At 37.5% G+C, this 25,487-nt stretch overlaps 1 protein-coding gene across 2 annotated transcripts; it reads right to left on the bottom strand.

Moving 5' to 3' along the window:
- Positions 1-940: 940 nt before the first annotated feature.
- On the bottom strand, positions 941-25,112 carry LOC121637379 (DNA-binding protein RFX7-like). 2 transcript variants are annotated; one of them, XM_041981513.1, is made up of 9 exons: positions 24,638-25,112; positions 21,357-21,390; positions 15,521-15,606; positions 14,352-14,486; positions 13,192-13,308; positions 10,988-11,069; positions 10,689-10,902; positions 8,961-9,241; positions 941-6,845 (listed from the first exon to the last, which is right to left on the bottom strand). In XM_041981513.1, the coding sequence occupies exons 1-9, from the start codon at positions 24,754-24,756 to the stop codon at positions 3,675-3,677; spliced, it is 4,239 nt and encodes a 1,412-aa protein (XP_041837447.1). In that variant the 5' UTR covers positions 24,757-25,112; the 3' UTR covers positions 941-3,674. The 2 variants fall into 2 exon arrangements, with proteins under 2 accessions (XP_041837447.1, XP_041837452.1); XM_041981518.1 differs by having other exon boundaries at positions 14,352-14,474.
- Positions 25,113-25,487: the final 375 nt, after the last annotated feature.

Below are 25,487 nucleotides of genomic sequence, written 5' to 3'. Positions count from 1 at the left end.
AGGTGTAATTACAGTCACGTGTTTCCAATCAGTTGGGTGACAATCAGGTGTGAGTCCGGAGGGATCCTGAAGCCTCATTTACTAGCTAAAAAAAAGTTAATAAATGTGTGCAGCAGATTCCCAATGAAAATGGTCATTTTCCAATTCCTGCCAAATCTGGGTGACTTTTAGGTGTCATTTACCAAGAGTGAGTTTCCCTCTGAGCTGATGTTTAGGCTAATGCATAAACAGAAATGGGAGTTCATGTTTCATGACAGAAAGCTGGAGCTGGTTTCCAGCACTAGTTTAAACATTACAGCTCACCAGCAGACTGGCCACCATTGCTGAGAAAATAAAACTTTTAGCAGGAAATAACTTTGAGTTAAAGGTCAGTAAACCATTCAGTTAAATTTAACCAACAAAACAAAATCTATCTATCTATCTATCTATCTATCTATCTATCTATCTATCTATCTATCTATCTATCTATCTATCTATCTATCTATCTATCTGAACTGTGAATTATACCTAAATTAGAAATGTTGCTCTACTCTTAAAATAAATGACTTCGTCACAAAGCAGCTGACTATACAGAGGACAGTTAGTTATGAGCTATTTAGTAATGTTTTGCAACTTTCCATGTGGTTCTAATTAATAAAAAGGTATTTTCTGTCAAATTTAAAAAAAAATATGGCACTTTAAGCCATTGCTATCTTGTGTTTTGTAGTTCCTTTTGATAATACCTTCATGCGTTTATAATTTTGCATTCAGTATGTATGGATCGTTGTACTGATTACTGCTGCTTATCTTGGCCAGTATATTCTTGAAAAAGAGCATTTATATTTCAGGAGTTTTTATTCCCTGGTTTAATGACAGTTAACTATTTCAGTTAAAGATGATAATGTTATCTATCCCACATTTTTATTTTGAAATAATATAAAACACTGACTTCAGGTTTGTACTTAAAAAATGTTTATTCCTTTTAAAAAGTCTTTAAAAAAACTGTAACAAGCACTTCCCCTTATAAAAGCACCTGCTAAAATGCAAGAAAAAAAACAAAACAAAACAGCAAAATAATCACAGTGGAGTGCAGCTCTACAGCTCTAAACCACTTACAAGAGGAAGGGTAAAGTCTTCATTAAACAAACAACAGTGCTAACAAACACATGGACACACAGCTGAACATCTAAACTGAGAGAACACATAGAAAAAACTGAATATAAATAATAGGTTTATCTAAATTTCAAAATATCAAATTAGACTTGATGTTAAAGTGTCATAATCTGCTTTTTAAGCAGTTAAAGGTACTTAAATCAGCCAAATTCAATATATGGCATTTGTAATGTATCCAGACATTAACCTTACAACGTTTAGTTATACACATAGTGCCATTTTCACCTTTTAAAACAAGTGCAAATGTTCTTTAGTACAAATTTCTGTCAACATCCAGTTCTGAATCTAAAGGATACAGCAAGTGTCTCATTATTCACCAGCAGATAAATTGGATATAAAATCTGCTGGAAAAGAAAAGAAAATTTAAGAAAAGTACTGTAAGGTGGTAATCAGTGCAGGTCAGTTTACTGTGAAAGCACAAGATTATATGATTTACAAGGCTAGGCCTTATGTACAAACGACATAGTAAATAAATAGCAGTAAAACAAATAAAAACAAGCAAAGAAAAAACAAAAGAAAAGAAAAAATCTAGACTACTGGTCACACTCCCAGACTGTAAATCTGTACAAATGAAACTATATAGTGTGACCAGGAAACAGAGCTAATACAAACACAGAAAAACAGATAATTACAGTGTTTTGATTTATTTTTTTTTTGCCTCTAAAAAAAACATATACCTGCCCTGTGTTTACAAAAGCATCAAGAAGAGTAAGCAAAGAAATCCCTAAAATGTCCAGATCAAATGAATTTTGGGAGACAAATGTCTTTCCAGTGCTGTAACGAATGAGTGCAAAGCTCCAGGGAGCTCTCTAGTGCACAGCTCCCTCTTACTTTGCACATCACATAGAGCAGGAGGAGGTTACATTGAATTACACTCATAATCACAGTGCATGTTGTTGTAGGTTACATCTTTGGCATTGACATAAGGCTCAGAAACCAGAAACCATAATAGGCATCTTTGAGTGGATGGTTGCTTGGCATCAGTGTAAAGCTCGACTTTTAGATTTAAACAACTCCTCATGATATGCAGTAAAACCTTAACCAAACAGGCCAAATACAGTGTTTTTGTCTGTAGATAATCAGAAGATTGTCAGTGCTTACAGCTTTACAAAAGAGCATCAAAGTGTTGATTTTTTTCATCAACTTTAGATGAATCATTTGCAGATAATACGTGAAAGTAAAATGGCTTCAATTTTATTCTTTATCCTTTAAATTCCCATTCAAGGGTTTAGCTTGATAAATAGGTCTTATTATAAAGTTTTTCTTTTACTTTGCTGTGGGGTAAGTGGTTGAGCTCTCGTCTACAACACAAAATCCCACAATCCTGCACAAATGTTGGTGTGACATAACCACCATATTAATCCTAAATGCATAATTAAAGCTATTTTTAGGAGCATTAGAAAAAGCAGAAGAGGTCATCCTTTGCTTAATATCACATCATTTTCTTCTTTGTAGTGCAGTCCATGCACATATAGCATGTAATTTAAAGGGATTCGTCGCTTCCCTATTATTAAATCAAGATGATGCAACATTTATTTTTCAGACTTGTTCAAAAGGGGTATGTAAAATATAAAATTTGCATAAAGAGGCCCAATTATATTATTGGCATCATTTAAATGCTGTTTGATAACAGACGAGTACCAGCTGATTCATGAACAAATTTTGTAAAACAAAAGTAATTAAAACTGATTGAAAAGCTTTAAAAAAATTGAATAATTTGGAAATAACAGTTCAGACATATATTCCATCTCAGTGAGCTAATGGAGATTATTATGTTTCTGATTAGATAAATATATCTGATACATGATCTTAGATGTATTCACATCCAGCTCTTCTATATTACGATCACAAGTATATATTTAAGGACTTACATGGGGTAATTTAGTTCTATGGCTTTGTTACATGATGAGTCAGGAAATTAAATGTGTGTATATTTTTTCATGTCTTGTTAATTGTTGTTAATATGTGAAGACAATTCAAGTTACTACAAAGTATTCTCCAACTCTTCTATACGTCGACGACACACAGATGTTTGTTATGTTAGTTAAGCAGTTAATCTAACTTCTTTATAGATCTTTTACTTCAATCACATATTGATAGCAGCTGTCAAGCTCTATATGGGAAGATATAATTATTTTGTAAGAAGCTTCTCAATCATTATCTTCCACTTTTATTTACAGAGTTTCACAGCTTGAGTATGATTTTATCTAAATTATAATTAAAGTAAAATGTCAAATAATTTTTTTTTCTCTCTCCTTTTTTTGTCTACTTACTGAAAATGCTCTTTATGAAACAACACGAGGTGATATTCTATTATTAAAGGGAAATGACCAGCATTTTTATTCAGTGTTGCAGCATTATCTTAGTTCAGCCTGGCACTTAAACCGGACAAACCTTAGCTGTCCAGTGTTGCATTACACAGTATAAATGCCTGGAAATAAATTTAAAAAACAAACAAAAAATATCCCAGTAACTACAGATAACCCATGTTCAACATGATAAAAAACAACAACAAAAAAACCTTAGCCCATCAACCCAACAGCTGGATGATCTTTGCTTTCTAACCAGTCCAGCCCACTTGAATGTAGCGTCTCGCTGGTTATTTGTTGAAACAGATGCTCGTTCACCAGCTCCTCTGAAGCAGCAGTTTGATATTGGCCTTGCTGCTGGTTGGGATCAAACAACAGGTTTGTGTCCAGTGCATTTAGGTCATTGATACTGTTTGAAAGCTCTGATGTCATCCTGATTTCACAGGGAAAATCTGCTGCCCCTGGAGTTAGCTCAGACACCTGATCCATGAGCTGGCTGCCAGCCGTAAGATTGCTGTCTGTTAAGAGGTGCTGCGTGCTGCTGAATACCTGCTGCCGCCCCAGCTCTTGTTGTTGCTGTGAGCTCAAAGATAACATTATAGACTGGGCTTGTTGCTGATGCTGCTCTCCAGAGGCTGAGTGAACTTGGCTGTTGCCTGCTGAGAGAATCATCTGTTCATTAACAGCATTGTCTATGAGGTAATTCGGCCTCTGTGAGTTGCAAGTGCTGGTGGAGTCCGAGGACATCAGGCTGAGGTGACTGTCAGTGCAGGAGAGGTTGGGGTTGGACTCCAGGATCTGTGTGAGGTTCATCCGTGCAGTGTAGGTGGATGGTAAATTATTGACGCCCAAACCACGCATAGCGTCATTGTGGTCCCCTTCTAGCTTGCTCAGAAGGACACTGGTGATGTTTTTGCTGCTGCATTGTTGGCCTGTTGTGGGCAGGACCTCAGTTTGCATCATGATGTTGAGTGGCACAGAGCGGCTCCTCTGAGCCATGCTGCTGGCCCCAATATTTGACTTGTTATTGGCAAAGATGTTCAACATCTCAGGTGTCACAGGAGAATTAAAGGGCGACACCACTGAATGAGGGACATTAAGAGGTGCAGTGTTTCCCGTGTTTCCAACCAGATTCCTTTGATGCACTGCAGGACTCACACTTCTACATCGAAACGCTGCAGTGGATGTGTTGGTGATTTTATTATCCAGAGGGGCAGGAACAGCGAAGCCCTCCTGTTTGGTCATGTTGGCTACCTGTTGCTGCACAGGTGATATAGGAGTCAAGCGGCCAAAATGGCTGTCCTGGTGGCGTGCATGAGGAATAGCGAACGCATGAGGCTTTTGGAAATGATTGTCTATCAAGCACTGATAGCCAGGGAGAATTCCCATTCCATTGTTTGATTTTGTTGCACTCCCGCCACTGCTGTTGTAGCTGTTATTCATCCACTCCAACCTTGCCTTATCAGGGTGGGTGGCCATCGGCCTTTGCATGGGTTTGACAGGACTGCTGGAAACAGTGCTGCTGTCATGGAAACCAGGGATGCTGGAGTTGATGGGTGTAAATGCAAACGGGTTCCTGCACTCTACTGGGCTGGGAGGAACAGTACTGCTGCAGTTGGAATGTGGTGTTCCAACTGGGGTGTGGTGACTGCTTCCTAAAGCGCTGTCCACTGGGGTTGTGGATGCGATGTGGGAGCAGGGACTCTCTCCGGTCAGGCGTTGGCCCCCTCCCATCATCTCTGATGTGGGAGTTTGGATTGAGTTGCTGCTGTTGTTTGCAGTATGATAGAAAGCAGTCATGGCCTGATTGGTGGATGTCATGTCTGGAATTGCAGAGTGATGACTTTGCAATGTACCACATTTTCCAAACGCTTGCAGGTGTTTAAGTTTCATCTGCTCCTCCATCTGCACCAGCTCCTCCACAATGCTGTCCTGAGTCACATCATCATCGAAGGGAAAATAGTCCACTTCCTCCTGCACAGGCAACTGACTGGATGATACTTGATTAAAAAATTGTAAGGTGTCAGCAGCAGGGTTGGACTGAGCATATATCTGTTGTTCCAGGCTCCCTGTGGCTGAGTTTGTGTTTGCGCCTGTATGTTTTTGAAAACCAGGGTTACTGGGTATGGCATGCATGCCGCCCACTGTGTTCCCCTGCTGCTCCTGTAATACTACGTGACTGACTGAGGTGCCAGTTTCCATAACAGCGGAAATGTTTTTCCTTTGCATTGAGCTATGTGTTTTGGCAACAGAGCTGAAGCCACTGGCTCTGCAAGAGGAAGTGCTTTGTGTATGGACTTGAGTGGACAAGATGGAGCTCATTTTCATCTCTACCTCCCTGGTAGCTGGTGCACTCTCAGGTCTAGTTGAAGCGCCTAGCCTGGAGACATTGCCAACTGTGTTTCTGTTATATTGAAGAGCTGCAGCACCCTCTGCTGGCTGCTGGGGCATAAAAACCCTTTTAATTGGGGAAAGGTCTGGACTGAAGCTTGAGCGTTTCCTGAGGCTCTTCGCTGACAAGAATCCTTCTTTTGTTTGGCTGCTTTCCCCAAATGAGGACAATGTGCTGGTGTTAAGTAAAGAAACAATGCTGGTATTCAGAGTGGGGGCATTTAAGTGCAAAGTGTTTGCATTATTAGCACTATTATTGCTGCTTTGAATCCCAGTAGTGTGTGAAGAAGACTTTCCACTGCATTTAATGCTGGATATTTCTTCCAGATGCATGAAGCCTTTAGTTTGGGGTATGGGCACACTGGCAGCCCTCTGCACTGCATCTCCGGTTCCATTTGACATTGCTACTGTGGTCAAAATCTGACTTCTAAGATTTTGCATTTGGCTGTTCTTGTGTATAGCTTCAACTTCCATTTCAATATCCATGCTCTGAGTGTTAGTGGTCTGCTCCAGCCTGGCCACCGGGGCCAGAATGGGAGCCGCTGAAGCACTCCTCATGTTTTGATTGGAGCCCATGTCTGCAGCAGCTGCTGAACCGAGGCCAGCAGATGCTGGCCGCAGAGTGGTGTTTGTAAGAGATGTGGTGGTTTCACAGCTGTTAGGTGCCAGTGATATGGCTGTCATTTTAACAAAACTGACTGGGCTGACGTGACATGTAGTCATCACAGTCTTGATAGGGCTGTTGGCAATGATCATTGTGGAGGGTGAGCGCAAGGTGATAGCAGTGGTGGCTGAAGGTTTAGGCAAGATTTGGGCATAGCGCTGTCGAGCTGTGCGTTCGCCTGCTGGACTGGCTAAAGTGTTTTGGGCAGGTTTGGGGCTCTGTTTCACCACTTGAACTGGCTGGGTCACCATTTGGAAGTTGATAGGCAGCACTTTGCTTTCCACGGTTCCCACAGGACTTGGAGACATCAGCTGCCTGCTCCTCTGCACCTAGAGAGAGAAATAAAAATTATAGTGTGGAACCACTGAAGAAACTATTATGTAACTTCTATTTGTGGATTTTTATGTAACAATGCAAAAATGTTTTTTAAAATACATTTTATAAGTTAAAGTTTCTGAAGTTTTTTTTTTATTGTTTTGTTAGTCAGGATTTTGGTCAGGATTTAAGGTTGTTGGTCCATCACTTTCTATTTATTTAGAAACATTAGGAACAACATAAGGAACAACACTTTGTGCATTCCTGTTTTTTTTACTTTCTTCTGTGTTCTATTTTTATAGAGAGATAGCGTAACAAAAAGTAGCTTATCTGACATATACTAACCACTATAACACACACAATTTTCCAGGTTTTTCTTATTTGTTCTCGATATTTCTTGTTGTTTTTGGATCTTTGGACTGTGTGGTCACATTTCCTAGTCCACCTCTGTGTATAACCTTTGTATTTGCTATTAAGCTTAGCATTTGTGGACTTAAGTGTCCTTCCTGAAAAAGCTATGACCTGTGAGAACAGTAACGACATTTCATGGTTTAGGAGTCACACACATCAGGTTTGTGCAGTTGTAATTATACACTAATTGGCAATTCAAACTACTCAATAATTAACAAATCATAAATAATTTTATGGTGGTGGAATTTAATCAAATACTTGCATTTTAGTGACAGATGCTGCTTGACTCTTGTCTGTTGTCTATCAAAGTGTGCGTAAAACAAAACAAAAAATTTGAGAAGTTGTTGCTTATCAGATGTCCATCACTCAAATCACTGCTATTTAAGGAAAAACTGTCAATCTTTGACCCAATTGTTCCATTGTGAGCAGTGCAAGGCTTTTCTGCATATATTGTTGCGATATTTCTGTGTCAGGTATACAAAATATGGTCATACGGGCATGTTAAAAATAGCCTGCTTTTTTATAGACTCACATTTATAGACACTCAGTTCATTTAGATTAAATCTTTCACTTTTCAGCCCTTCCCAGTTATCACTGGCGTGCCCCAGGGATCTGTCCTGGGGCTGCTTTTTTCATTATTTACTTACTTCCCCTTCATAATATTTTCAATAAATATAATACACATTTTCACTGCTATGTAGATGACACTCACATCTCAGCTTCCTCCCTTTATAAATACCTTTATGATGGGGGAATGTTATCTAGTACTTGCATTTTAGAGGCAGAGGCTGCCTGCCTCTTGTCTGCTGCTAACGACGCTGTTTTTTTTTGGTAACCCAGATAAAAGGGCAATAAAATAGTCCAATCTTGATGTTACAAAACCATGGATTAAAATGTCGACATACTTTAATGATAAGGCAGGTCTGATCTCTGCCATGTTTCTTAGATGAAAAAAGGCAACTCTGGTACCACCAAACAACACCAAGGTTTCTAACTCTGTCTCTGAAATGGATAGCACAGTCATCCATAGACAGAGTAAAATTATCATCCAAATAACTGAGCCTTGCTGGTCCAGTGATTATCAGTTCTGTTTTAGCTGAGTTAACGAGTAGGAAATTGGCTGATAATCAGCAACTAGAGAGGCTCCAAGTTTATTTCAAGCGTGTCCACCAATAGTCAATAGCATGAACAGCTGCAGATGTATAAAAATCAAAACTGATTTCAAAAGAACACAAAATTTGACCCAGTGCTGCCATGTACAATGAGAACAACAGTGGATCTGAAACAGAGCCTCGGGGAACCCCATGATTCAACACACAGGTCTCAGAAAAGTCTTATTGAGAAAACACAAAAAGATGTCTATGACAAGTATAACTTTAACAACTGGAGAGCCTGATCTGAGATACTAAAAAAAAATCTCCAGTCTATCCAGCAATGCTTCAGGCTCCCCAGTATCAAAAGCAACAGTCAGGTCTAACAGTAATAATGTAGAGGATGAGTCTGCCAATAACAGATCATTCAGCATTTTTGTGTTAGCCGTTCTGGTGGAGCGATTTGCTCTAAAAGCAAAATGAAATGGGTCAAGAAGTTTGTTTACTGATAAATACAGCAAAAGCTGAATTTTAACCACTTCGGAATGACATTTTGAGATCATGTTAGATGATTTACTGCTAAGTGGAGCATATCTTTAAATTACATTTGGAGCTTTGTTTTCTCACCGTGAGGGGGCTTGGGACAGCGGCGACCATGATGCCTATTGTTGGCTGTGGAGATGGAGTGGTGGGGCTACCACAAGGTACATTGTCATCTAGCCTCTTGGCTTGTCCATCTCCAGGTACAGGGGAGTGTAGCTTCTGCTCCTGTTGCTTCCTCTGGATCTTCCTCTGCAGCTGCTGCTTAGCATCAACAGATGGCGACGACAGAATCGCCACGTGAGGCTGGAAGGGGTGAGTCTCTGCCATGGGGGAGAAGGCTGAGATGGTGTGTGGAGGTCTGACCTCTGAAGGAATAAAAAAAAAAGTTTTCATTCAAAATATAAAATAAAATAAAATAATAATAGACCAGATTAATTATATATATATATATATATTTATATATGTGCGTTAATCGCGCGTTAACGCAACGCTTTATTAACACCATTATCGGGGTGTAAATGTGTGTGTGAATGGGTGAATGTGATAAGTAGTGTAAAGTGCTTTGAGTGGTCAAACTGACTGGAAAAGCACTATACAAGTACAAGTCCATTTACCATTTACCGTTAATTTTTTTAATTGCGTGTTAATGCAACGCTTTATTAACGCCGTTAATTTTTTTAATTGCACGTTAAGTTGTTTTTCTTTTTTTTGCTGGCCGCTGGCTTTGATGACAGAAACATGTCTCCCTTCCCTGCTGCAGCGGTGCGTCTGATCAGGAGAGAGTGGGTTTATTAAAATGAAGAGACATTTTCTGTCTGGAACTTAAGAAAGAAGAAGAAGAACTGATGTTTCTCTTTGTCTGTCTAAAGCCATGCAGATGGTCAGAACATTGTGATTTTTGGACAGGAAACTGCTCCCAAAAGAGCAGTTTTACAAACATAAAGCATAAATCGGGTCTTCTTCTGCCTCTGGTTTGGTGAATCTTGGTCTTAGCGAGATGAAACCTCCAGCTGTGGAATCTGTGAGATGTGAGCTTTCAGTATAGTATAGTAAATCCTGAGCATTTCATCCTTGTTTGTCATAAATATTTGATTTTATAAATATATATGAAGAAATATTTTAACTGTTGCTGTTCAAAGAGAAAACTGCGGCTAAATCTGGTTATGTGTTTAGTGCAGGGGTCTGCAGCCTTTCCAATCCAAAGAGCCATTTTTCCCTCAGCCAGCTAAATAAAACTCCTTTAGAGCTGCAAATGTTACAAGCCTTTTCAAAAAGGCAACTAAATATATATATTTTGTAATGAAGAGCCACTTGCGGCTCCAGAGTTGCAGGTTGGAGACCCCTGATGTAGTGTTTGAAAACCAAAATTTACTGCATTTTCTTTATATAGCAGTAGGCCTTCTTTTAAAGGAAAGAGACATTTTGCACGCAACAATGTGATTAATTGCAGCATGTCATGCGATTAATTGCGATTGTGTATCACGTAATTGCAAACAGAATGCTTACTTTACGTAAGTACTAATTTATGTTACTTTTCATTCCATAAAACCTCTGAATGAACATGTTTTAAACTTTTTATTTCTTTGGAGATAAAGTTTTCTTAAACATAAATTCACTGATATTTTATCATTGTTGTTTTAAATTAAAAACAGAATCTAAAAGCATTCACTAATAATCTAAATGATTGATTTATATGAGAAATCCAACCCCAACACATAAATACAACTGCAGTAAGCGCAGTAACAGGCAGCAGCCATCAGATGTCACTACCACATCCTTTTATAGCACAATGGTGGCATGAAGCTTTCTTACCTGTTGCTGTGCCGGTCATAACGGTGAGAGCTGCCAAAGACTTGTTGCTGATGTTATGGCTGTCAATCAGGAATCTAGCCAAGTCTTCCACAACATCAAACTGTCGTTTCAGCACCTTCTGGGCCCATTCACACACAAGATCACAGGCTGCAAACCGTACTTCTTCCTTGATGCTGCTCAGCTGGCCTGGTGACTCCAGGACTTCACACTGGTGCTACACAGAAAAGATATAGTTGTACAGACAAAATGCAAACCTGAATATTCTGACATACTGTTAAGAAACATGTTGATGTTCTTACTCCATCAGTTTTATGGAGATCCAGGGTGGGTAAAGATGGCATATGAACATATGGTCTCTTCCTTAGTCCACTATAACAATATGTAAGCCAGTGTTAAGAGAAAAACACATAATTCCACAAGAGATATATACATCAGGGTAAATTAGGGTTTGGGTGAGGAAGATTTTGGCGCAAAACAGATATAGTGTATCTTTGAAAGCATGAAAACCTTTAGTTGTAAAGAAAGATAGGCTAATAAAAAAAACAGAAAAAAGGAGTTACATGTATATTGTTTTGATTACTGTTATGTTATTATTTATTTCTGTTATACTTGTCGGTGTACAGATATGATGTTTACATTAGCTTTGTTCAAGTAATGTTCCAATTTTTGTTTTTTTATCTTTATTTGGTCCTCATATGCAATTTCAGCTTTTGTGTTTAAAATACACTCCAAATGCTGGTGTGTTTTTGGCTGCGTAGTGTTTAAAAGAATCCAGACACAACCTTTTTTTACAACAAGCATAAGCTCAGGTGCTATTCATGACAGTAAAAGCTCCTACACCACATACCACTGCTTAAGCTGGCTGAGGGATCCTTGTCTTATGCAGACTCCTTACAGTTTATTAGGACATGATAAGAAAGAGCCAACATTTACTAAATAAACCTGTTCATTTCTTGCTATGAGAAGTCAAAATTTTTGTTGCGTGAAAGGTCGATTAATATTACCAAAAACAGCAATGCATCATAACCACACTAGCTAGCAGGATTTGCTGAAAATAACACTCCTCTCTCTTCCATTTATTGTCACCTTTTGGGCAAAAACAAACAAACAAAGATAGTGACAGCCTAATGCAAAACTTGAGATTTAAAGAGTGGTCAAAAGAAAAAAATAATCAATGAGTAACATTAAAAAGGCTAAAACTTAAAACTTTAACTTACATTTACTTGAAACGCCTGATTTATAAATTTTTTATTTCATGGACTGATATGTCCTAAAAATGTATGGTAATGCAGCTAAAGATGGATACTATATAAAATTTAAACTAGAAGCGCTCAGATACTGCAGACCAAGCTATTGTAATTTCTTTCTTTGCCAATGATCAAGGCTATTCTGTTTTAGTTAGAAGCTCTAATGGCAAAATGATCCCTATCTCCCCATAGTGATGAATACAAATACAAATTCCTGGATCCAACCCCAAAATCTAATCACTTGTCACTTATTCCACTTTTGAGATTTCTTAAATATTTAATCAAAATCAGTCCATAACTTTTAGAGTTATGTTGCGAACAGACAGACAGACAGACCAACTCTGCCTTGGTGGAGGTAATAATAAGAGAATCTAATAGCTTGCAAATCATTTTAACACTAACACTAAAAATAACTAATTTGGTTTGTTGACAATAAATCAATAATGAGTACACAAAGATGTAAAGATGTGGAAGAATTCACTTTGTTAGAGACCTGTTGGGCAAATAGCTGAAAGGAAGAATCTGAGTGATAATCTGACCAGACAGTCCAAAGCTGTCACCCTCAGAAAACATTTAACAAGCCATAAAACAAAGATATGACAAAAGTCAACCCTGAACTGTTGATCAGCTGAAATTAATATGAAGCAAAAATGGGATTCTCAACACTGTAGCAACTGGCCTCTAAGTTTTCAAACTCTTATAGAGTGCCATTAAAAAAAAGAGGTGATGTAAAACAGTGGTAAACCCACCCCAATCCAGACTTTACTGAAATCTGAAGGATTCTAGGTAAGTTTAAAAAACATGTTTTTTTTTTTATATTAAAACACAATTATTAATAGTCTTTTTTTTTATTGATGTTCATAAAGCAAATGAAATGAATTGCTGACCTTGTGCCGAGTTCTCTTCGACTGGCCAACATGTTTTTCTACCACAACTTAAACTGTAGTTTTCTCAATGATAATACTATTAACCTGAAAGGTCATGAACACAAACAAAGCATTTTACTTTGCTGTCTGGAGCACAACAGAAAAAAAACTAAACTAAACTAAAACAAACAAACCAACAAACCAAGTGTGCCTGAAGGTCAAGATCAGACAGACTGCCCCGAGGGTCTCTGTATTATGCTTGTGCCTTTGAGGCAGAGGACTTCATTTCATTTCACATCTATATTTAGAGGGCTTATGAACTGCAGCAGCAGATGGTCTGTGACCAGACACAGAGGCCAGACTGATACAATCCTTTCCAGTAAAGGATATTTTGATTTTCCCCTCATGCCAAGTCGCCGTGCCTTCATGTTCGGGAAGACGTTTTTCATCATCTTTCCAAAGTCGGCGGCGCTTAGTGGGTGGTAGTTGAGATTGTCACAGAAGCTCCTGAAACACAGATGAACAAACACACAATAATAAAATGAACATCATAAAAACATTCATAAAAGAAGTGATGATTTCACCCGTCATCTTCCCTCAACAGAGCACAGCATTTTACTGTCTTTCAGCTCATTGTTTTGGTTTAAAGGCCTTAACTTCCTCCTTCCTCTCTTATGTCATTATACAGGATATCCACGATATGCATCATACTGATTTGTGTTTTAACTTCTTATCACTTTTACACTTCCTTGTCAACAAATGTTATAAGCAGTGTTTGCGTTCAACTTTGATAGCTCCCAAGTCTTGTTATTCACAGCCTTTGTAGTTATGTCCCTGCATATCTTTGAGCATGTTATCACCAGCTGTACATTACAGGAATGGTGTGAAACCATTGGCAGGATTGTGCATGTGTTAAACCTAACTAGCTACTACAAGAGGTTAAAAACTACAAAGACTTTGATTTAAATTGTTTCAACTATGAAGCACAATTTGGCTTTATTTGACTTAATTTTTTTTTCATTTAGAAATAAATCTGTTAATAAAAAAAACTCTTCTTAAACAATTAATCTACATTTATCCCTTTCAGGTTTGAAAATTATTCCGTTTCTTTGAACAAAAATGAAGCTTGTGACATCTTTTTAAAGCAGTTTCAGCGGCCTGTCCTAAAGGCGCCAATGCTTCTGGAGGGTGCTGTATTTCTGTTCCAGTGGAGTTAAAAAGATAGTTACATAACACTGTCAGAACATTTCAATGACTGTCTCAGATTTTCCATTCTAATATTACCAACACATGCTGCTCTGCGATTCTCATGCCTCCTGCATCTATTTATACAGGCACTTTAGCCTGCAGTACTATGGAGCAGAAAAAAGCACAGTTAGCCGTTACCTACACACAAATAAAATGTAAAAAGAAAAACACTAAGTTAATATTAAAGTAAAGTAAAAAGTCTAATTTAGTTTGTGTAGGACAATGTGTTTAAAATAAGCTGAAAAGTGACAAAAAATATCAACATCCTTATCTGAAACTTTATTTTTTCCGGTTGTACCTACTTGTATTCATCATAGACCTCCTGCTTGGGAAGAGAGGTCTCTGGGTATTCTTCTAAATGATCGCGGATCCAGCTGAATGCATGCATCTGCTGGGTGCGGCTTGAAGACAGGGCGCTCTGGTCACTGAGAAAAGATCTGGATCACTAATTGACAAATGATGAATAACACAGTACCTGCCTAGAAAAAAACAATCCTGCAGAAGCTGCTGTTTGACTATAATCCATTTGCTGGTGCTTTGGCATGTTCTCTATCAATCTTGAGAAAGGTATGGTAAGACAAAGTTTAAAGCATTACACGTGACTCCTTAAATTATATTCTAACAATCAGGGACCATAGCCTCCTTTAAGTAGCTGCATAATGCACTCAAAGTTAAAGCAGCTGATGCCAACACCACAGCAGATGGCTATTAGAGAAGAGAGTTAAGCATATTCAAGCAGCTGCTGCTTCCTCAGTTCATAATGTAATTAAGAAATAAAAATACAGCTTTAGTGGTCATCTTGTGGTCTGAAAGACCAATAAATTTCAAAGAGAAATGTAGGTAGGACTGCTGAAGTAGCTAAATTAACTTGTGCTTGAATGTAAAAAAAGACCTTCAGGAGGATTAAACGGACTCTGGAGAATTTTATGACCTTCAAGAAGAGTCATCTGACGAAAATATCTCCAATTTCCTCGCAGCAAAAGTCAACATCACAAGGTGAACATCCTGATGCTTTTAGAAAAAAGTCTTGTGGACTGCTGAAGTATAAATCATCAGTCCACATATCTGTGTCCACCACATCCACCACTTCAACTGTAAAGCACGGGGACAGATACATTCTGTCTCTTAAATTAGTTTCAGCCAGTGAAACAGGAAGAATAGTTGAAACTCCTCCAAACAAAAACTAAAACATTATTTAAAAATGTTTACAAGCTAAGATATTTGCAAAAGAGGGAGTTATTACAAGGTACTGAGCATGTAGGGTACCAAAATGTTGCATAGGCATAATGTTCCTTGTTTTGTTATTTCAAAACTATGAAAAATGAAAAAAGAATAAAAAAAAAAACAAAGGGTAAACATGCTTTTTGAGTCAAATTTCTTCTTCTGGTTCTCTGTTTCACAGATATGTTTGTATTACTATATAACTGCTGAACACTTTTCTAAAACATTTAGAAATAAGGTGTATTCCTACCTTTTATCAGTGCTGCTGCTGGGACCAGAAGGCAACTTAAGGTAGAGGTAGAGTTTTTCAACATCTGAGAACTTCTCTATGTCTTGCTGTAGACATAAAAGTCAAAGAGAAAAATATGCAGTTTTATTATTTTGCTTTGCTGTCCATCAGCCCAAAGCAGCTCTTAAATGGATTTAAAAGTAGAGATGGTCCTGTTACACCTGTAAATCATGCACATGCAGACAGCAGGAGCCAAACCTGGATGCATGATCATAGTGAAATATAATAATAATGTAACTGTATAAATATGATAAAACTACTACTAATAATAATACTAATGCTACTACTAATATTACTACTAGTACTACTACTACTAATATTAATAATAATACAGCCTTTGTCAACTGGTGAGCTGAACTTCCTCCAGATAAATGCCAGCAAGAGACTAAGGAGATGGTTGTTAACTTCTACAAGAAGCCCCCCCAGATCACTGATGAACATTTAGGGAGATGACATTGGGGATGTTGGGAAATATAAGTACCAGGGGGTTCACCTTAGCAACAAACTGGACTGGTCAACAAACACTGAAAGACTGTACAGGAGGGGTCAAAGTCAGTTCCATCTACAGAGGAAACTGAGCAAACTGAGGTCCTTCTGCGCATGAAGGACACTGCCGAGGACTTTCTACAACACGATGGTGGCTTCTGCTGTGTTTCATGCAGTTTTATGTTGGGTCTGTTGGGAGTACTGGGAGGGACAGAAACAAGCTGAAGAAGCTGGTCTGGAGGGCCAGCACTATCCTGGACAGCACCCTGGACTCTGTATAGGTAGTAGGGTAAAAGAGGAGGTTTGCCAAGCTGACATCAACCCTAGACAACACACCCTACCCTACACATGAAACTGTGGGTGCACTAGGTAGCTTCCTAATTTAATTTCTGAGCTTTCTTGAAAATTGAATCAAAATCCGTCCATTATTTTTTTATTGTTGCTATCAGACAGACCGACAGACACCTACGGAGTACATGGCCTCCACCTTGGCAGAGGTAATAACAGGTTAAATTATAATAGTATGCGGCTTAAACTCATTCCGACTGATTAAGCTCTCATCTGTAGCACTAAATAAGACCTATCTTCACATCATATTAAACACTTAACAAGAGCCGGCACCTACTGACAACATGAAGTAGTAAGTAGTAATTACTTATAATCTGCCGGGGTATTGCTTTGTGGATCAGGCTCACCTACTCAACGTAAAATTAATCAGATAATCATGTAATCAGAGACTGTTGTTAGCTGTTCCCCACATCCAATTTAAAACTATGGAAGTCATTTTCCTTGTTGCTTCACTGCAAAAATAGAAAACCTGAATTTGTTCACCTTAATATGATCTTTAATAAAACTGAACTCAAAATATTCAATTCTCAGAATTCTAGTTGTTCCAACAAAATTTCCAAAAAAGTTCCAGAAAAGTTTTCTGTTTAAAGTTGGTGTCAACAATAAATTTATGTTGGCACAACACAAATTTTTTTATTAGATCCAAGTGTACCGCAGTGGAAGTCAGGCCAACTACTGTCCACATGCTGCACAAAAGAACGGGGTCTACTAGAGCTTTTTGCAGGGGTTTTCATCCACCATTTCCAGTTTGTTTTTTTTATTTATTTACAACAACATATAAAGAAAAGATTTTTTTACATTTCATTAATGTTTTTGTTGTTTGTAAAACGGGATCCCCAGTAGCTATGTATAGCTTTTAAGCAGGGGTCCACATACAAAATACATGCTAATATCATGCAAACAATCAATGTGCAAAGATTTTCCACCCAAAACCCATATACACACATATAATACCACTGTGCCTTATAACTATTTAAATTAGTGCTATACCATTTGTTGTTTATTCTTTGTAAAATCTAACTGGTAAAATTGGGTTTTGCCATTTTAATGGATATGGGACGTTCTGCTTATTTCTGCCCAACGTCAGTGTACTGAGGCCTCAAAACTCAGAAATATTTAATTTGGTAACTCATTTCATTTTTACAGTGTTTGTGATTGTTTAAAAAAAAAAGACTTTATTTGGGCGAGGTTTTAATTAGGAAGGATTTGTTTACTATTTGTTAATTACTGATTTTATTTTATTTTTGTATCTACTGTGAAGCACTTTGTGCTTTTTATGTGAAAGGTGCTCTATAAATAAACTTAACTGCCTTACTGACTAATCCTGTTAACTTGTTTATGTGTAACTATAGTGTCCATGCTCCGTGCTCATGTCACACTTCCTGTTACCTGCCAACTGCTGTAAAATACACAAACAAAATTTTTAAAAAAAGCAAACATAAAATAATGAATGGCGATAAAACTTATACATTTTAAACACACATTGGAGACTAAAGCTCCATAGTTCAGTTCAGCCAGAAGCCCCATCAATGTCATTCTTCAAAGGGAAAACTAAACACGACAGCCAGAAGAGCAAGCAGGTGCTGTTTTAGACCGCCACAGAGAACAGTACTGAAAGCACATCCATACCTTTTACACATGAAATTAGTGACACTGTTTACTCTGGCTATAAAGTTTCCTTCTCCCATTCTGAAGAAATGCCAACTTAAGGTTACATTTTTTATGTTCAAGATAAAGAAAACTTGAAATCAAAGTGAAAACACAAATCAGGTTTGAGAGGACAGTGATAATTAATTCAACTGAAATTTGATTTCTGCTATGAGTACCTTTGTATCTGGAGGGGTATCTTTCCATGATTTGGTGTGAGGTAAACCTCCACCATTAGGACCAGGAGATTATTCACATAACTCACATAACAAACGTGACTTAAAACTACACTGAAAACCTTTATACAAGTAAATGTTTGTGTCACTGAACATTATTGAATTTAAGGGGAATTTTACAGAATTTTCTTACTAAAGTTGGTGGGTGGTAAAAGACTATCATACAAAACTTTCCGAGGCTTCAGAAGAAACTGTAAAATCTGATAAATATATTTTGGCGATGCCACTTGAGTCAGCATCGGTTGGAGCTGAAAATTTCTGACTAAAAATGAAACTATCTGCGGCAGTAGATACTAGCAACACTTCTGACAACAGCCCACATCTCATAAATGCTTGAGGCAACATTTGGTGCCAAGTTGGTGGCAGAGTTGCATTGTGTAATTCAGTGTGTGGCATAAACATGAAAAATTAATAAATAAAACAAAATCAAGATCTGTTGCATCAAGTTTTGTCATCTTTTGGGATAAAAAAAAGATTGTAGATAAATGAAAGCACTCTTCTCTAACAGCAGAGGTTCTAAACCAGTAAAAATCTGTGGCAAAACCAAAGAAGAGTCATCTAAAAACTGAGCACAAGAAAAGAAAGCAGGGATGGAGACCACCTGCAAATCTTTGGAGGTGTAATGTATAAAACTGCTGGATGGATTCTCCACTAGTCTCTTGTTTAGTGAACGACACACACACAAGTTAACCGATTCAGTGTAGCACTAACGTATCATTAACTGTAATAACTATCATAAATGTAATAATAGATAAGAACTCTTAAGAGTTCTCATCCATTGTTTTATTCATCCTCCATTAAAGCCAAAGCTTAATTTCTTGATTTTAACAAAAGTGGTTCAGATCTGCAGATAAAATGAAATGTTCTTTCTTTCTTTATGCTAAGACTTGCATCTAATTTCATCAAATTTGGCTTGATAGTTTTTTTTTTAGCCATAACAGTACTTAAGCAACAGAGAGAGGATCAAATCCCTCCACCTTGGCTCTTGCCTTGCAGAATTATAAATTAATATCTTCATACTTAATTATGCGGGTTTCAGTACCACTTTCAACAGTAATTTGCCACCAACAATTAGTATAATTAGTATAACTCTTACCACTTATTGGTAAACGTCAACATCAGCAATGGAACATTATAATAACTCAAGTCCAACAGTTTCCTTCTCCGGCATGTTATAAATATTGTAGCATTTAATGTACAGTAAATGCAGCTCTAGTCTAGGGCTGTGTTTCTACTCAAAATTCTGCTTGTGAAACTTTTGATCCAAGGAACTTTTTAAGGAACTAAAAGGTTACTTCACATTGTTAGTTGTCAGTATCCACTGCAAAGGTTAGACAAGTTAGTTCTATTATAAATGAAAAATGTGACAGCTGTTTATAAATAGGATTTTAAACACAAATATACAGGAAAGCACACCTCTTCCGTCTAGTAAGTAGTGGAAATACAGAACATTGCCCATCAACAACAGTCCAATACAAGAGTAATTATAACAGGAAGACAAAACACCAAAAATGCTTCCCTGAAGCATTTCCTTTGCTAAAATACACCAATTGCAAGGCGCACATAAAATTAGGGGTAAACAGCTGGCTGAAATGACACCGAAGTGCCCAGCACGTCAGCTACTGTCATGTCAATTTTGACACTCCTGCAAAAACAGTGGTCACATTTGCCGCTTAAAAGATCAATCATATACGTCCATATTTTCAGTTAATAAACAAGCTAGATGAAAACAAACTAGATGTTTATGATATATATATTATAAATCGTGTGTCAGATTATGAAACGACTATAGATCAAGGAGCTGCTGCAGAGGCATTGTTGTTTCTTGTTAGTTGATTCAGACCAATTCACAGTGCGCAGGAGGTCGGACCAAACATACAGGATCAGTTAGTATCAGTCACCTGCTACTAATTACAGCGGAAACCCGCCGCCCCCAAAGTGAGCTGTAATATAATGTACCATGTGATGAAACAAATGCAATGCTCTACAGTCATGTCCATTTATATGCAACTTATGACATTTTCTGACTGGAATTAGACAAAATTAACACACAGCTAAATATATGTGAAAGTGGTACCATTTATTTATTTTGTCAAATAAGCCAAAAACATGGGGTGGATTTTACAGAACACCAGATTTTTAGCACATAGCCAGCTTGTAAATTAACAGCTCCTACACACAACCTGAGCTTCCATCAACTGAAACTCTTACACATATGCAAAGTTCATCCAATCAAGTTTCCAATATACAACGCCCACATGCTGGAACATTTTATGACAATTAAGAATATAAACACTGATTATTTACCTCATTAATCACTAACCATGTATCAGACGTCACTAGATACAAACAGTTGTGTGGTTCAAGGTCTAAACAACTGCTACATAAATATTAGCTGTCATTTCATTTTTGTTTTAAAATGAAAGCTGAATGAAAATAACATTTACATTTTTTCATTTAACTTACTGATTACGTTATTTAAAAGTGCAAAAAACACATAGGGGCAGCATAGAGAGTATTTAAACAGAGTGAAGGTACAGTTTCTACTAAATGTGAAACATTGCTGAGCTTTGTAGCTGTACAGTAAGTTTGATATCACTAACCAAAACTGTAACTCCTACAGGGACTATTTTAGCTGTGGAAAATAAAACTTTGGCATTATCAAAAAAGATATGCATCATATTATAATAAGAAAACGTCCAGCAATATATGCCATAAAATTTTGAAAATGAGTAGGTATGCATGACATTTATAATTAACAAATAGTCTTAATAATTAAATGTGAACATGCCAAAAGTGTAAAATAATAATCAGATCAAAATCTGCACCTTTATGTCTGCAACACTGTAGTTCTGCCTTCAATCATCACTGCTTAAAGTTCTCATTAGCCCAAAAAGAGGGAAACAAGAGAGCAACCTACCAACAGGTAGAAAATTACCCTAACTCCTGATTCATTACAACCCAACATTAACATGCTCAGCATGCTGGATCCTCTTATTATTTACTGAGGACATAAAAAAACAGGAAAAATTCTATTGACCTTGTAACTTATGTATTAAATCTGTGTCACGTTTACTCACCAGGATATTTTCCACTTTTGATTGAACAGATTTGCTGCAAAATAGAGACAAAGTATAAATTAGTAAGAAGCTAGTGTAACATGAGTGCTTCTGTCTAAAGAGTATTTATTTATAAAGCAGAGGAATGTTTGGTATGAAATGACCCTCCCTTTAGCATCTCTCAGGTCATGTATCCCACCAGCAGGACCACATGTTGTCGTGTGTAATAGAAGAAAAACACAGGCTCTGTACATATATTGTTAAGGGCAGATTTCCCATCACTTAAGGAACCAGAATTTTAGTCAGTGTGTCTGTTTCATTTCATTCATATTTAAGAGGGAACGAATGAAAAATTTTAAACTTTAACCCTTTCTGTATGCTAAATAACTTAATAAGAAAGGCAACAAACTTTATGAGTTATGTTTTATCTGTTGTGTTTGGTATTATCTGTACAGTATACATTACACCTGCAAAGTTATGAGGTAAAAATTAGGATCTGGCCAAAAGCATTCAGAGAACAAGAATGATAAAAAAAAAAAAGGTTAATAAAACACAGACTGCATGCTTCTTTTTAAAAGCTTTCATTTAAGTTCAAGAAGTTAATGCAGACGTATGAATAACTTCTGCAGGTTTAATCTGTTATCCACTGACATGTCAGGCTGTTGTTGACTGTAAAACAAAAGGTAGGTCGCATTTAAAGACTCTAACTTGACGACACTGGGTAGGTCAGAATTAGGAAATGCTCTAAGCCATGACAAGAACGGTTCACTTTAATTCGCTGTTACCAGGGGGCCGAGGATTTCCTGGCGGTGAAAGCTTGTCATTAAGCTGTTTGTGAGGCAGAATTGGCTGGTGAACTGAATGACACCTGATGCAATTTTTTGCAAGGATTTAGATAAAAAAATAATGAACTGATGCAACAAATTGTCTAAACCAAACCACAGGTGAACGCAGGCGTAGTTCACGCTGTGATCTAAAGGCTTGAATGAAAAGTAGCAGTAGGTGCCGCCATAGCAGCACGACGCTGTGGACTAACACTTCACATGAAGAAAGGCTACAAATGAACTTGTTTACCCCCGATTAAAACTGTCATGCAACTAACATGACGCCTCTAAGAAAAGTATACATATTGATATGTTCGTGTTCTAATATTCTTAAAGAGTTAACAATTACAAAGCAGACCAATAATCAATTTCCTAACACGTTATTGATAAAGTGGCACAGTGGCATGTGGTATTTCCTGCAGACATTTGAGCTCTGACCTGTTCTGGTCACAGAGCCTTTTGGCATTTTATGACTGTTTGATATTTAGATGATGGCTCTTGGGTTTAGTCAGAAATAAAAGGTCAGAGCATGGCCTTGAACAACAGCAAACACAGATGTTGCACACTGTTGTAGTCAAAGGTAGATAATATTTCACATGAACCATACAGCAGCTCCACTCACACAAGCAGTGCACTACAATGAGTTTTCTATCTGGCACAGTTAACTCAATACACAGATCTCTGTAATACGATTGGTTTTGCTTTACTGTATTTCACTTTTGCACAGGTCTTTGAGTAAGTATTCCTGATATTTTGTAAAAAAAAAAAAAAACACATATGCCAGTAAAATGTATGTGGCTGTACCTGGTCTATCATTAATGCAAATTAAACAATAATTAGTTGATATTACAAATTCCTATTATTATGTATAGTGTTGTTTTTTATTCTGTGAGACAATAATATTAGTCATTTTATTTAAAAGAAAAATGCACACACAAAATCTGAACAAGATAAAGTGTTGTCATGAATGTCTACAGTACTCAGCCACAGGGTAATTAATACTTAATCAAGCATTCAAACGCCCTTTGAAAGAAAAACCAGAACTTTGTGGACAGAATGACATAGTTTGTGGTTTATGTTGGTCATTTAATCAACATTAATTCAAAGTGTCATGGTATTTTCGTTCTGTAGCTCTTTTAGTTTCATGAGTAGTGCTGGAGAGTGTAACTCAAAAATGATAAAGGTCTACAGAGAAACATCCTACATAAACGTTTGTATCTTAGCAAAGTGTGTAGCCAACTAAAACTATATTTTCCTCCTGAGGTACAAATTAAATTAGATTCCACCGCTGTAGGGGCTCTCTAAGACCTGATCAGTTCAGACGATTCACACCCTTCATCTTCAGAGAAGAAAGTTTGGGTGGACACTAAAGGAAATGAGGCTGTTACTTACATCAAAACAGATCATGTTTGAAGTTTCCTCCCTCTCGTCTCTTACAGTCCATTAAACATTAGCGTGTGATGACGTGTGCCTTACTGGTGTTTGAAACCCAAAGACTTCATGTGCCATGCCACACATTTGTGCATATTAAACTCAAACGAAAGTTAAGTTTATATAACACTTCTTTTTTTTGTTGTTGTTGTTTTTGTTTAGTTGTTTATATTGTCCCATTCCTTATAGACCTGGCTTAAACTTTAAATTGTTCATATTTCCACTGTACTACACCGACAGTTTTGATTTGGCTGGCGATGCTTCCTGTAGTGTAGCTGCACCAGAACAGGCAGTCCCACAGCCAGAGGAATGGTGAATATCTGTAGCTCATAATGACAGTTATGGAATGTTACTGTCCAGTCCAGCACTCCAGTCCATGTTTTCAGATACTTGTTTATTTACTTGAAAACTTGAGTAAATTTCAGATTTTTTTTTACTGTTAGTTTGATCTGACAGTGGCAATTACTTCAAGATTAATATTTTTTAAAAATATTAGAGTCAACTTAGAGAATATGAAACTGATCTAAGTTTAGCTGTATAAAAGTTGTAATTAGATTACATATTACCAGCTTAAGTATTAAAGTCCTGCTTGCAGTTTAAAATAAAGATAATCACTAAATAACATATATGTATTAGTTATACTGTCCAATCATAAAACAAGGATCATTGTATTAAACACAAGTGGCAATTTATTAAAAAATGTTGCATTGTTACTGTTACCAAGGAAAAAAACATGATGTGAATAATTATTATCAAGGAGTGATTTGAATTAAGTTTTTATTGCCTCTTTATAACCCATCTAGAATTGTTTGTAAATATTAATTTTAAATTATTTAATTGTTTAAGTTTTTTAACCATTGATGCCAACCTAGATTTTGCATCCTCAAAGTATTCTTACAATTAAATTTAACCACTCACTTCCCTTCTCACAATGTGAAATGGTAACAAGGATGATGATGATTATTTTAAACGTGATAAACCTACGACTGACTTAAAATAAAACCCTGTCAACATCAAACCATGCACAGCAGCATTTGAACACCTCACCAGATGGAGTTCTTGATCCTGAGCTGCAGCGCGTTGGCCTCAGCGCCCTGCAGCCCCGGGAGAAGGCCGGGTAAACTCCCCGCCTCGCGGTCAGTCTGCTGGGGGTCCTCGTCGGCCATCACAGTGGGCTTCAGACAGGGACTGGAGTGGACTGAACAGCACCGAGGGCGTGGACGGGTGTAGTCGTCCTGCAGGGTTAAACAACATGGACCAGAGGACGTTGCGATGCTAACGGGACAGCAGCGCGCCCTGTTGTTGTTGTTGCCACCCGGTCCTCCTTCGACATCACTCGCCTCAATTCCTGACTCTCGGTCAGTTAGGAGGCTGTGCAACTGGACTTCGAGCCGCTGTCAAACCCGGCGCAATTCATGGATATAGATAAAGCAGGTGTAAACAGAAAAACTGACAGCTGAAAAACAACTAGCTTGTCCCTCCGATGTGCTCTGCCCTGCACGTTGTGAGATTTCTCTGCATGTGCACTGCACGGTGAGTAGTAGCTGCTGTAGTTAACGCATGCGCATTTGGGGATTCAGCATCAAAAACAAGATGTAAGCAAAAGCCATCAATGACTGAGACTGCAGATAAAAGTATGAACATTTCTGGTTTATTTACGTTACTTAATTTTACGTGACCTCCAAGAATTGGACTTGCACATTTATTATTTTAATTTTTATTAACGTGAAATGATTAATTGCCTGTGGTTTTAAACACACGGAGTCCAAAGCTCCAGTTTTACGGTGTGTGGTTATACTGTAAACTATGCAGCTGTTTAAATATCTATGTATACATCCATTTACAACTGCTACTGTTGTACAATTTGAAATGGGCAGTCCTTTTTTCTTCCTTTTTT

This window comes from Melanotaenia boesemani, chromosome 1 (assembly GCF_017639745.1).
Source record: "Melanotaenia boesemani isolate fMelBoe1 chromosome 1, fMelBoe1.pri, whole genome shotgun sequence".
Lineage (NCBI taxonomy): Eukaryota > Metazoa > Chordata > Actinopteri > Atheriniformes > Melanotaeniidae > Melanotaenia > Melanotaenia boesemani.
Note: the sequence above shows the minus strand (reverse complement) of the source record. Positions and strands in the feature narration are given on the sequence as shown.

Excerpts from the sequence above, each read along its gene's own strand:
- LOC121637379 (XM_041981513.1), bottom strand. The coding sequence starts at position 24,756 with ATGGCCGACGAGGACCCCCAGCAGACTGACCGCGAGGCGGGGAGTTTA. Across the intron at positions 13,309-14,351 it reads GAGGTCTATGATGAATACAA|GAGCTTCTGTGACAATCTCA; the intron begins GTAGGTACAACC and ends TCTGTGTTTCAG. Across the intron at positions 10,903-10,987 it reads ATCTCCATAAAACTGATGGA|CACCAGTGTGAAGTCCTGGA; the intron begins GTAAGAACATCA and ends TTTTCTGTGTAG.